Source organism: Asparagus officinalis, unplaced genomic scaffold (genome assembly GCF_001876935.1).
Source record: "Asparagus officinalis unplaced genomic scaffold, Aspof.V1 AsparagusV1_Un596, whole genome shotgun sequence".
Lineage (NCBI taxonomy): Eukaryota > Viridiplantae > Streptophyta > Magnoliopsida > Asparagales > Asparagaceae > Asparagus > Asparagus officinalis.
In genome coordinates, this window is record NW_017972858.1 from 1 (window position 1) to 12,812 (window position 12,812).

The following is a 12,812-nucleotide window of genomic DNA, read 5'->3' on the forward strand; positions in this document are numbered from 1 at the left end:
CGGTCGACGCAGTGGCAGAGCCGTCGACCCCGTGCACTGCAAAGGAGACTGAGAAGAAAGTTTTCGCTCTGGGCCCGGTCAGCGGGCGTGGTCACTGAGCGGCGAACCGAATATCGTGCACAACGACCCTGTAGGATTTCGCGTTCTGACCGGTCGACGCGACACAGTCTTCTGACTGTTTTCTTCGTCTTTTCGATTGCAGCTTTGGGTCTACACACTTAGACTAACAACCAACTCATAATACGAAAGATGAATGGACTTACGGGGAAAAACCCACTCATATCATATGATATTCCATCAACATCCCTCCGCTATCAGACCAAACCCCGAAATTTCGGCCAAAAGACAATGCTCCGAAACACAATCCGAAACTCCTCTTCAAAAATCGCGACTGCCATCAAAAGTATTCTGAGCATTTCCGCCGCAAACCCCGACACGGTGGTCGTTAGCACCGGAGTCGTCGGGTTGGCCATCGCGAGAGACCTGAATCTGAGAAGGGAAGAGGTTCTTGATATTGAATCGGCCGGTACGTTTGGTACCGTTACGAGTTCTAGTAACAACGAAGTTATTCATATTGGGATTTATTACCCCGCGAAATCCCTGAAGATGCGATCTTTCTCTTTGTTTGGTTCAAAGTTGAGATCTTTGATGCAACCTAAGGGTTCAATAATTTGTTTTCTATTTAAAGGGGACTTTATTGAATAATTTTATCATGAATTTGGTTAGAATTTTTAGAGGAGAATGGATTCTGATGATGATATGACTTAGTTGGAATGTTTGTGTAATTAACTTAATATAATTTTTATTTGGTGGAGAATTAAGCTAAAATTTTAAGTAGAAATAGTAGAAAACGACGTCGAATTGTTCAAAGTGTTAGAAAACGTGAAAATGCAGCAGTTAGGAGTGTGGTGCGTGCTACACCCAGGTGTGGCAGAAGCTATGTGCTAGTCAGATGTGTGGTGCGTGTCATACCCAGGTGTAGCAGAAGCTGTCTGGGTGTGGTGCGTGCCACACCCAGGTGTGACAGACATATTTTCTGATTCCCAGCTTGTTTTGGGTTGTGTTTTGTTATAAATAGAAACACGTCTTTCTAGGATTTAGGAGAAGAGATAATCAGAGAAAATTGGTTATTCTGAGCACTTTGAAAGGGTGATTATTGTGAGGGAGTGTGAGATCATTGGTTTGGTTATTTTGAGAGTTGTTTGAGAGATTGTAACCCGTTGTTTCTCCTTCATATAGTAAAATCTTCTCATCCACTCCCCGTAAACGTAGGCAATTTACCGAACAACGTAAATATTTGTGTTTGTATAATTTTGACCGTTATTTTGTGAATTGCACTTGTGTTTAGTTCTTCTCTCATTGCTCGCCAACTCATTTGGTTTGCGAGCACGCTTCCACACAGCGCAATATTCATTACCTAATAAGCATGCCCATGGACACAACATAAAACCGCTTAAAAGTAGGGCCATAGGATTAGATGATTGTATGACACTAGAATAACTTATAAATAATAAAGATGACTTATAAATAATAAAGAGGGACGGCTTAAAATATATATGCACATAGCTAAGTTGCGTGGACACATGTATGGGTGCGAGACACAACAAGTTCGTAAAAGGTAGTAGGATATAGGGACACGACCATATACACATAGTTACTTTAATAATTTACACAAGGTCAATAATATATAATTTTTTTCATTAGCATGTTACAAGATTAAAATTTTCATAACATTTTATGTTTCTTTTATTATGTAGATTATAAATAAAAAATCGTCCATTTTTTAACAAGATACCCAAACTTAATTATAGCTTTGAAGTTTGAACTAAGTATTGACTGAAATGAACTTGTCCAACGAGTTATTGGGAAGTGAACATGAAGTGTAGGACAAACATCCAAGAAGTGTATGGCGTTGTTTTAAATTAAAACATGTATCATATAATTGAGTACACATTTGAATATTGTACGCGTATATTCAAGGAGTGTCCAAAGAGCTTGAGTGTTTGATACGGGTATAGTACATAATAGAAGTGTCCAAGGAGTGTTCTGTATGTATTGAGTATGCGTACGACCTTCATGATAGAAGCACCCAGCTCATATAGGTACATAGGTATGTCCACACTTTGAAAAACCATGTGTGTGCGTGCGCACGTGTATATATGTATGTATATGTATATGTGTATGTACATATATAGACTAAAATACCAAATTAGTATTTTTATACGAACCATTTTGCCAGTTTGGCATTTTTAAAAACTCTGGTGACGATAAAGCATTTAATCTCGTCCTTTTTTGTTAATAAGACCATTTTCTCAAAATTTCAGCGAGAAAATTTGTTTTTAACCCCCTTATCTCTCATATTTATTAAATTTATACTCTCCCTCTCCTCCCCTCATATTCCCCTCTCCCTCCAGCGCACCATCATCCTCCTCCTCTCCTCCGTCCCCATCCCCCTCTTATGGGTCAACCTCGACCCCCTCATCCCCTCCCTCTCCTCCTCCTCTCCCATTCCCCTCTCTTCCCTCTCCTCCTCCTCCTCCTCCTCTCCCATTCCCCTCTCTTCCCTCTCCTCCTCCTCCTCATCTCCCATTCCCCTCTCTCTCCAGTGACTTTGGGGACTAATAATACTCATGTGTAAGGACATCTGTTGCAAGTCAATTTTAGCAAAAGATAGAAGAAGTAGAAGAAGAAGAAGAAGAAGTACTGTCACTAATGAATGTCTACAAGTGTACATGACATGTAGTTAAGACTATCAATGGAAAAAATGGCGAAGTTTTCACGCTCTTAAGATATACATGCATCAATTGCTAATATGAACATGCATTGATTTGAACATCCATGTGTCTAGATCATCATCCACAGTTAGAAGCATCTGAGTGAAATGCTTACTTGGATTGGTGGTTACAAGTGTGGTTGCTCCTCCAAAATCACAACTAGTTGGTGTTAGATTCTTCTGATAATAGCTATTGAACGCGTACAAAGCATGACCTTGGAGGCTGTTAGGATTAGAGCAGCTCCCTAACGTTTGGACGGCAGAACAATCTGCCCCTCCGATCCCACACGCATAATCAAGCGCAGAGGGGGAGGAGGAGGAGGAGAGGGGAATGTGAGAGGAGGAGGAGGAGGAGGAGGAGGAGAGGGAGGAGAGGGGAATGGGAGAGGAGGAGGAGGAGGAGAGGGAGGGGATGAGGGGGCTGAGGTTGACCCAGAGGAGGGAGATGAGCACGGATGAGAGGAGAGGAGGATGATGGTGCGCTGGAGGGAAAGGGAGGAGGAGGAGGAGGAGAGGGAGAGTATAAATTTAATAAAATTGGGAGATAAGGGGGTTAAAAATAATTTTTCTCACCGGAATTTTGAGAAAAGAGTCTTATTGACAAAAAGGATGAGATTAAATGCCTTATTGTCGCTGGAGTTTTTAAAAATACCAAACTGGAAAAATGGTTCGTATAAAAATACCAATTTGGTATTTTAGCCTACATATATATGTATGAATATAAATGTATGCATGTATATATGTGTATATGTACAGATGCTTCAGCATACAATCAATCTTCTTTATAAAATATTCGCCGTGATCTGATCCAAGCCTTTTCATATTCTCCGATGGAAGGGCGGCCATGTAAGCCACAAAAGCCATGATATGAGAAAGGAGTTCTTGGGTTCTCTCGAAATCTTCTCTCCGCTTGGTTCTCGGTGAATCCGGTCCGTCATCATGTTCCATTGTTAATTAAGAACTACGGCCTGCAAAATTCTCATCCAATCCTATGTTTACTATTTATAAGCATCCGAGATTCAAGAAAGAGAGTTAACTATTTCATTTAGAGAACTTATTAGTTTAAAATTCTATACGGTATATGTATGGTTGACTAAAAGTTTGTAGTATTAGCTATTATAAGAATATCTAATCTAAAACATATCTAAAACTTTCCAACAAAAAATAAAAATAAAAGAAAATGAGGATGGGAGAGGGATGGAGTTGGAGGGGGAAGGGGAGGCGGAGTAGGGGAGGAGAGGGGAATGGGAGAGGAGGAGGACATCGACGAAGAGGATGAGGGGGAGAGGGAGGGGATGAATATATTTTTTTGATAATTTTGGGCATATATTTAATAATTTTGGGAGGTAATGGGGTTAAAACAAATTTTTTTGCCAGAATTTTGAGAACGTGTCATATTGACAAAAAGGACGAGCTATAATGCCTTGTTATTGCCGGAGTTTATAAATATATCAATTTGGTATTTTAGCCAAAAAAAACATATGTACATTAAAATGTATTTGATCGGAATCACATCAAACAAAAGAAAAAAAAACTATGATTCTAAAGTTTCAAGCGTAAATTCTTTTGGAAGTTTAAAAGAAAAAAAAGGTAATACCATTGCCGTGACTTAAATAAAGCTCCACAAATTGAAATAACCTTTTATAATTTTTAAAAAAGCCCCCTTCTCATAACCGTAAAGAAAAATTCGCCCTCTCTAATTTTTTTTCCCTTCCATTTTCTTCTGTTTGAGGAATTTCGTGAAATTTACACTTCTTCCCGAAACAAATTGGTTGGCATATCGGGACTTTTTTGGGCTTAAACTCTTATCCCGGTTTCAGCCCAATTTCAACTCCAAATTAAAGGCCCAACCTTTATCGGATCGGGTCAAATTTATTTCATCATCGCCCGTTAAGGGTCTATATAACCCCGTTCTCTCGCTCCGTCTGATCTCTTCTCTCTCTCGCGGCCTCCGCGGCTCCGCCTGCTCTTTTCTCTCCTATCTCTCTCTCTTCGCCTCCGCCTGCTTCCAGTCACCGCTCCGGGCTCCGCCTGCTCTTTTCTCTCCTATCTCTCTCTCTTCGCCTCCGCCTGCTTCCAGTCACCGCTCCGGTAACGTCACCTCCTTCTTCCTCCTTTCTTCTCTGTCAAACCGCCTTTTTACCAAAATCCCCTCAAATTTTACCTTTTCTTTTTTTTTTTGTTGCAGAAACTAACAAATTCGTTCTCGTATCGAAGATGTCGTCGCTTAGAAACGCAATCCCTAGAAGGGCTCACAAGGAGCGAGCCCAGCCGTGAGTTCTCATAAAAATTTTGTCTTAGTTTGAAAAATATGAAAAAGTCGCGATTTTGATTGATGGGTTTGATTGTGAAAACTTGCAGTGAGGCGAGGAAGAAGTTTGGTATTCTGGAGAAGCATAAAGATTATGTTTTGCGAGCAAAAGCTTTTCACCAGAAGGAAGAGGCTCTAAGAGTATGAATCTGTTTTTTGCCCCCCTGTAATGATTTTTATGATTATTTATTATTAGGTCTCATAAGATGGGCGACATTAGTGTAAATTATTTCGTGGATGGAAAAAAAGGAATCTGTAAGTGATTACAATTTCTTCAGGTAATTTTAGAGAAAATCTGTCTATGGTGTAGACATGACAGAAAATCCCGTATTGGCAAGGGTTAAGGAAAAGAGATTAAAGAGAAGGAAGTTAACCCATTTGATATCCCGAAGGACTAAATTTTTAACCCGTGAAATAAGTTATTGTTTTAGCCATTGTGATCATTTTTAGTGCTTGGGAATAATGAGGATTTTGATTATTTTGTTTATAGATAGAGGGGTTAACTCTTAATCTTTTTAAATAGGAGTATTAGTAAACCTCTTATTTTGATAAGTTAACTCATTTTAATCCCTCTATAGGGGTTAGCTTAACCCTTATGCAATATTTACATTTGACAATTATGGAGAGCTAACTCACTTTAATCCTTTTATAGGATTTTTGTGCTTGGCGGGTTTAGAAGGGGTTAAGAAGACTTAACCGCTCACTTAACCCGTTGTCAAATGACACCTATAGATTTTAGTAGGAACACTGTGCCCCTCCTCTTCAACCTTTTATCATTATCATTTTTTAATATAATCATATGTTTTAAGTATAATAATCGTGTACATTTTTCTATGGTCATAGAATTAATTATTGTCCAATTACTATAATTTTTATGTAAAATTAACTTCAAAAATTGAAATGGCGGGTTCAGTATGTCAATTTTATGCTGTTCTCTACAACATGTTTTTTCCTCTCAAGAAAATCTATAGAGAAAAGAAGAAAGAATTAATGGGTTTGTTTCAACTGCGTTTTTGCAGAAATTGAAGGAGAAGGCAGAGTTCAGAAATCCTGATGAGTTCTACTTCAAGATGATCAACACTAAGACTATCAATGGGGTCCATAGGCCACCGTAATATAAGTTCAAACTTCTTAAGTTTCGCAAGATATTCTGCTATGAGATTCATTGGTCTATGATTTTTTTTAGGAGTGAAGCAAACAAGTATACTCAAGAGGAGCTCATGCTAATGAAGACTCGGGATATGGGGTACATTCTTCAAAAAATTCAAAGTGAAAAGAAGGTTTGTCGAGTAGCCAAGCGAGATCTGCTTACCATATGAAATGTCATATCTTTTATGGTTTAATTGCGAGTGATGTTCTCTATTGTTGTAGAAAATTGAAAGATTGACTTCTGTACTCCATGCATTGGATAACCAGCCCCTGAACAAGCGTGTTTTCTATGCTGAAGACAGGTGAGAATATCCTAATGTTGCATTGGATAACCAGCCCCTGAACAAGCGTGTTTTCTATGCTGAAGACAGGTGAGAATATCCTAATGTTAGCCAACCTTGTTATTTTAAGTGTTTATGTCACTTTACCTTGGTTTGATCTTCTGTGTCCATTTTTTTCTGAAAATTTTCCTTAAAGAGTGCTTTACTGAATGAATGTATTGAAATAGTTTTGTATAGCTAAGAGAAGATTAAGCAGCTGTAACATACATATTTTATTTAGACATTTTGGTATGTATGTCATAAGACAGGGATGCAGTCTAGATAATCAAGTAGCTATAGTCAGGCAATTCAAATTGGGAAGGCTATTATTAGATCAGGCCATCTAACTCCTCTCTGAATATGATTTTTGACCTTAATATTTGAGACAAAAAAAGCTCATTGGAACTTTTAGGATTAATGATCTTAATTAAAGGAAAATATGATATAATGGTTAAAAAGGGACTCAACAGAAGCACCGTGACAAAACTTCAAAAGCCTGTCATTTCTTTTGTTCCTAAAAATTTACATATTACAAAGGGCAACAATGTTGTCTTTGACCTCCAAAATCCTTAACAGTTGTGCACATATGTCATGAGCACCTATGCTAATGTTGTGAGATTGTCAAAGAACGTAATTTGTCATGCAGGATAAGGATCCTAAAGTATCTCATAGCTAGTTGTTGTGAGTTGCACAAGTGTTGAAGTCCTAGATAATGAGATGTATGACTATGTGAAGTTAATTTCTGAAGAAATAAGATAGAAGAGTGAAGGATGACCTTTGAGAGAATCATAAAGATTGTTGTAGTTGAGGACGAAGGAATGAAGAATATAATTTTGCATTTTATTGGCATGTAGCATTCATAGTGCTTTTTAATGATAGAATAGTGAGGTTCATATTTGTGATTGCGTCTATGTGTTTTAAGGGAATATTGTATGTTTTTGTGTCTGCGTGTATTTCTTCTGTTTAGAGGGTTTGGGGTGGGGAGGAGTATTAATGTATTAGAGGCAGAAAGTATTGATGTAGAGGGAAGAATCCAGCAAGCACATACCTTTAGTAGTGTCTAATGTCTATTTTAACATGCATGTTTCCACCAACAAAACTTATGTATACATGACATCCATACCATTGTATGCAGATGTCATGTACATGTCTTTCCATACTTGGATTTGAATACTTGCCATGCTAGGTACAGATGATTAGAGATCCAAAATTGTGAGGATTTAGAAAGCCTTATGCTAAACAATTTTAACCTACAAACTAGAATATCAAATAAAGTCCAAATCGATGTGTTTAGAATCTTTTCTCTTGTTTGCTTTTGGTATTAGGTTAACCACTTCTATTTCAGGAGCTTGTGTTACCTATTACTTGGGAGGCCATCTACGAATTAACATGACACAATAAATATCCTTACTGTTGACATATTCTATAGATTTCATTTATTTTTTATTATGTCATACTTGTATGGTTGTTTTTGTATTTTTCTAGCTCTTGCTTTGGTTAGCTGTATAAGTGGACTCACATCGGTTGGTTGCCAATTTGCTTCCCTTTATCTTGCTTTAGTGCATTCTATTTCCAGTCGAGCTCCAGATTTTTATGGCCATGTTTCCTGATGTCCAGCCCTTGTGATATGTTGACCATCTCATTGTGTGCTTTTCTTGCTGTCGTTTTGGGTTGTGCAAGTTTTTTCTGTGAAAAGGCTCCATCCATGCTGTTGATTCTTCTCTTGTGCACTTTTATATCTTTTGAGCCTTGTTGGTCTAGCCTCCGTTAACTTCTACTTACCTGTACAATTTATTTCTTGCTTTTTCTTCTTTTTTTCTTCTTACGTGCCCAAGCTCTTGCCTTTCTTGCTGCCTTGCAATTTGTTGAATTTTTCTTTGTTCTTGTACATGCTGACTTGGATAAGTTGTTTGCTTATCTATGTGCCATGTATAATGACGCAGCGCAGAAGTGATAACCTCGGAATCCACCAAGGGTGTTATCTGAATCCACAAAGAACGATCTTCGAATCCATGAAGAACTTCGAATCCACGAAGAAAATATTAAAAAAGAGAAATTTTATTGATGAAAAGTTATGCCTCTAGGGCTTACATGATTCTTCTTAAATAGAAAAAGAAACAAAACTCCTACGAGGACTCTAATTCCTACAAGGACTCAAACTTTACAAAAAATAGTAAAAGAGTTCCTAAAATATTAAAACTCCTAAAAAGACTCCTTATTACTAGAAAAGTCTACCGGTCAAATCTGAGATCAAATCGGATTTGTTTCCTAAATAAAACAGACTCTAACTCAGATTAAGCATCCTACATCAGTCTCCCCTTGTTAAAAGAAGCTCGGCCTCGAGCTTATATTTGTTAGAATAGTAGCTTCATTGATAAATAATTTTCTTCTCTTGTAATGATCTGCATCCGCCTTATATTTAGCATTGATTTTCTCCATATGTTGTTTTGTCTCCTCTGCTAGGGCTTCTTCTGTATAAAACTCGTTTCCTAATTTTTCCCATGACATGTGTATGTAATTGGCAACATGTAGCTCTGTAGTTGGTATGAAAAACTCTTCTAAAGATATTCCCTGTTGCTTCCTATATTCTAGTGCCGGCGGTATCATCTCATTGTTGTTGAAATTATTGATGATCATTGCTTCCAAAAAAGAATTTTCTCCCTCAGTTGTTGAAATTATTGATGATCATTGCTTCCAAAAAAGAATTTTCTCCCTCATACTCCATACATAATTCTTTCATCTTCATTGCTTCCAAAAAAGAATTTTCTCCCTCATACTCCATACATAATTCTTTCATCTTCTTTGCCTCGATCCCTCCACTAAGCAATTCACACATACCATCAATTATCTCACTCTATTTTATCATTCTCCTCTATCGAGACAACATCAATATGTGTAATATCGCTCTCAACCCCTTTGAGAATATCATGCATATCATCCATTTTCACTATCATATCACCATAATGAATCTCATGCATAATGATTGTTTGCACCTTAGGAGGAATTTCGTTAGGGGTAGGTTCTTCTTTTTCAGTTACAACCAAGTCATAGACCTCTTCAGATTGCTTCGAGTTTTCTGCTAAAGCTTCGTTCTTTGCCACCAAAGGTTTCTTCTTCTCAGTAGCTTTTATCTTAGATGGCTCCTTTTCTGTAAGAGACAGAAGTACAATCCATTATTGAATTGCCATGGCCTACCTAAAAGCATATGACAAGTATCCATCTCGACAACATCACACAAAACCTCATCAAAATAAGTTCGACCAATAGAAAAAGATACCAAACACACTTCATCGTTCTGCATATCATTGCCCTTGTGAATCCAGTCGATCTTAACGAGAGGTGGGTGTTTCTCTATCTTCAAACCTAACTTATTCACCATACGCCGAGAGACAAGATTCCTTCCACTGTGACTGTCAATAATAACATTACAAATCTTCTGCATCACGGTACATCTCGTACGAAAGATATTATGCTCTGGAGGTGGTTCTTCTTTCTTTATTACTTCTTCACTGTTCTTCCCAACTCTTATGTCTTGCTTATTATCATATGGAGTTGGATCACGTCGTTGGCGACCATCAACGCGATTTTGAACTCCTACCGTGTTCAGATGCTCCACTGCCGACGCAAGTCGCTCTACGGCAGTCTTCATCTGATTAACACCGGTCTTCAGCACGTCGAACTCAGTTCGATAAATAGGGTCTTCATCCCCTTTCATCGGATCGGAGGAACAATGCTCTGATACCAATTGACGCAGCGCGGAAGTGATAACCTCGGAATCCACCAAGGGTGTTCTCTGAATCCACAAAGAACGATCTTCGAATCCATGAAGAACTTCGAATCCAGGAAGAAAATATTGAAAAAGAGAAATTTTATTGATGAAAAGTTATGCCTCTAGGGCTTACAAGACTCTTCTTAAATAGAAAAAGAAACAAAACTCCTACAAGGACTCTAATTCCTACAAGGACTCAAACTTTACCAAAAATAGTAAACGAATTCCTAAAATATTAAAACTCCTAAAAAGATTCCTTATTACTAGAAAAGTCTACCGGTCAAATCTGAGATCAAATCAGATTTGTTTCCTAAACAAAACAGACTCTAACTCAGATTAAGCATCCTACATCAGTATAGGATCCAGCCTGGCTCTCCCTGGATTACAATTGTTCGGATAAGCTTTGTGTTTATTGTTCTCTCTTAAAATTTTCTTTAGTATTAAGTTGCTCTTATGCTAACATCAGGACCTTTTGTTTAAAGGTTGGATACTTTTGACCTTTTTGTTTTTTATGCCTCCTTTTAGTATGCACTTGAATTGTAACTGGTAAGAAAAGTACAAGGAGAGAGGAGTTAGATAAATATTCGTGTATAATTTTGTATGCGTACATTATCAGCTTGTATTGTTTACCAGAACTGTTTTTTCAATTTGATTTCCTTGTATTCATCTTTCTTTCCTTGAATACTAGTTTGAAGTTCCTTTTTGTTTTATGTCAGGGAAGAAGCCAAGGATATACGATCAAAATCACTTGAGAGGAGCAATTCACCTGTATTTAGAAACATGCCAAATAGAATAAAGAAGTGAGTTCCTAATTATTCATAAAATTGACATTTCTTTATACAAATAAATGTTGTTTTCAATTTAGTTCCCCTTGCAGACTCCTAGTTCTCGCTCAACTTTCATTTCTAAGTAGGATTTTGATATCTGATGTTTAGTTCTGTTGTTTGTCTTGACTGCTTCCCTCAGGAGATCAGCTTGCTCATATGCAGAGGTAGAATCAAGAAAGCAGAGGGTTCAACAATTAGAAAAACTATACTCCGACATGGCTTTGCAGAAAGAACTACAGGTTCATACCTTCACATTGCTCAAGTGAGAAAGCTAAATTTGAAATTTGAAGGTGGTCTACTTGCAGATACACACCTTATACTACGAGGGAGTAATCATTTAACCTTAAGAACTCCAGACAGCATTATTTTTCCAAGTTAGGCCCGTGTTCATAATTTACCTTTTACCATCCGTTTAACTGGAAAAGGAAGAAGACTAAATTGCCTTCTAAAATTAGGGGTAAAACGCAATGCTATTTGATAAATGAGAAGGTGTGGGTGGGAATCGAAATTTTTTATGGGAAATAAGTGACTACAACATTTCGTACTGGGTATATATAAGACATTTTTCTAGTTATGTGTAGAAAATAAACCTAAGTTGGCATTGCTTCCTGGGAGAGTGATTGATTTTGTCAAACCTGATTTACGTTTTCCTTTTGGGCTAGTTGTATTACATGTCTCTATAGTCATGAGCATAGGTTGCATAATTAAATAAAATCGTGATAATTATTTCTTTTTGAAACAGAAATCTGGCCGTAAGCACAAACTTCGTGAAGAAGAGTTGGTCTCCCCAACAAGTAGACCGGTCTACAAATGGCGTACAGAACGTAAACGATGAAATATGCGACAACATTCTTTTGCTGATGATTTCACTATGCTTGTGGCTCCTCAACTGTTTTGGTGATTGCAACTGAAATTTAAGTGGATGGTTGTTTCCTGTCATGTTTAAACACCATTGTTGGTATGCTTGATTTTTTTTGTTTATTCACTTTTTTCAGATCTGCAGTATGACTGTTTTTGACATTGCTTCATGATTGAATCCTCTTTTTCCGCTGGTGACGCTACTCTCACTTTATGAATTATGTATCAAAAGCCTTGATCTGATTGTTTATCAATGGTGTATGTATTATTGTGCTTTCCATTTTCTTTTTCTTTTTTTTACTTCCAACTCTGTATTGCTTCTTTTTCTTTTTTACTTCCAACTATTCTATACTGATTCAATAATAGACAATTCTTAATACATCATCGATCCCATCACGGATAAGACATAAATGATGTTTGTCAAGGAAAATGGTTCTAGTCAGGATAGTGTAGCTGCTGACATGCTTTGTGATTTGTATGTTATGAAGGCAAAAAGTAGCAGCATATACTGTTGATTCCTTCATGGTGGAAATGAGCAACAAAGAAATTGATCTCATCATTTCATCCTCATCAAGAAAAAAGAATCAATCAGTCATCAATTACATCATTTACAGAACAAGACTCTTCTGTAAATGATGTAATTATGACTGATTGATTCTTTTTTCTTGATGAGGATGAAATGATGAGATCAATTTCTTTGTTGCTCATTTCCACCATGAAGGAATCCACAGTATATGCTGCTACTTTTTGCCTTCATAACATACAAATCACAAAGCATGTCAGCAGCTACACAATCCTGACTAGA

General features: G+C 37.4%; 1 protein-coding gene across 2 annotated transcripts; it reads left to right on the top strand.

The window, feature by feature from the left end:
• The first annotated feature begins 4,736 nt into the window (after positions 1-4,736).
• LOC109827982 (probable U3 small nucleolar RNA-associated protein 11) lies at positions 4,737-12,290 on the top strand. 2 transcript variants are annotated; one of them, XM_020395012.1, is made up of 9 exons: positions 4,737-4,796; positions 4,962-5,046; positions 5,135-5,225; positions 6,104-6,195; positions 6,271-6,364; positions 6,456-6,535; positions 11,039-11,122; positions 11,289-11,388; positions 11,892-12,290. In XM_020395012.1, the coding sequence occupies exons 2-9, from the start codon at positions 4,991-4,993 to the stop codon at positions 11,982-11,984; spliced, it is 690 nt and encodes a 229-aa protein (XP_020250601.1). In that variant the 5' UTR covers positions 4,737-4,796; positions 4,962-4,990; the 3' UTR covers positions 11,985-12,290. The 2 variants fall into 2 exon arrangements, with proteins under 2 accessions (XP_020250601.1, XP_020250600.1); XM_020395011.1 differs by lacking the exon at positions 4,737-4,796 and adding an exon at positions 4,803-4,864.
• The last annotated feature ends 522 nt before the right edge of the window (positions 12,291-12,812 follow it).

Excerpts from the sequence above, each read along its gene's own strand:
- LOC109827982 (XM_020395012.1), top strand. The coding sequence starts at position 4,991 with ATGTCGTCGCTTAGAAACGCAATCCCTAGAAGGGCTCACAAGGAGCGA. Across the intron at positions 6,365-6,455 it reads AAATTCAAAGTGAAAAGAAG|AAAATTGAAAGATTGACTTC; the intron begins GTTTGTCGAGTA and ends CTATTGTTGTAG. Across the intron at positions 11,123-11,288 it reads ATGCCAAATAGAATAAAGAA|GAGATCAGCTTGCTCATATG; the intron begins GTGAGTTCCTAA and ends TGCTTCCCTCAG.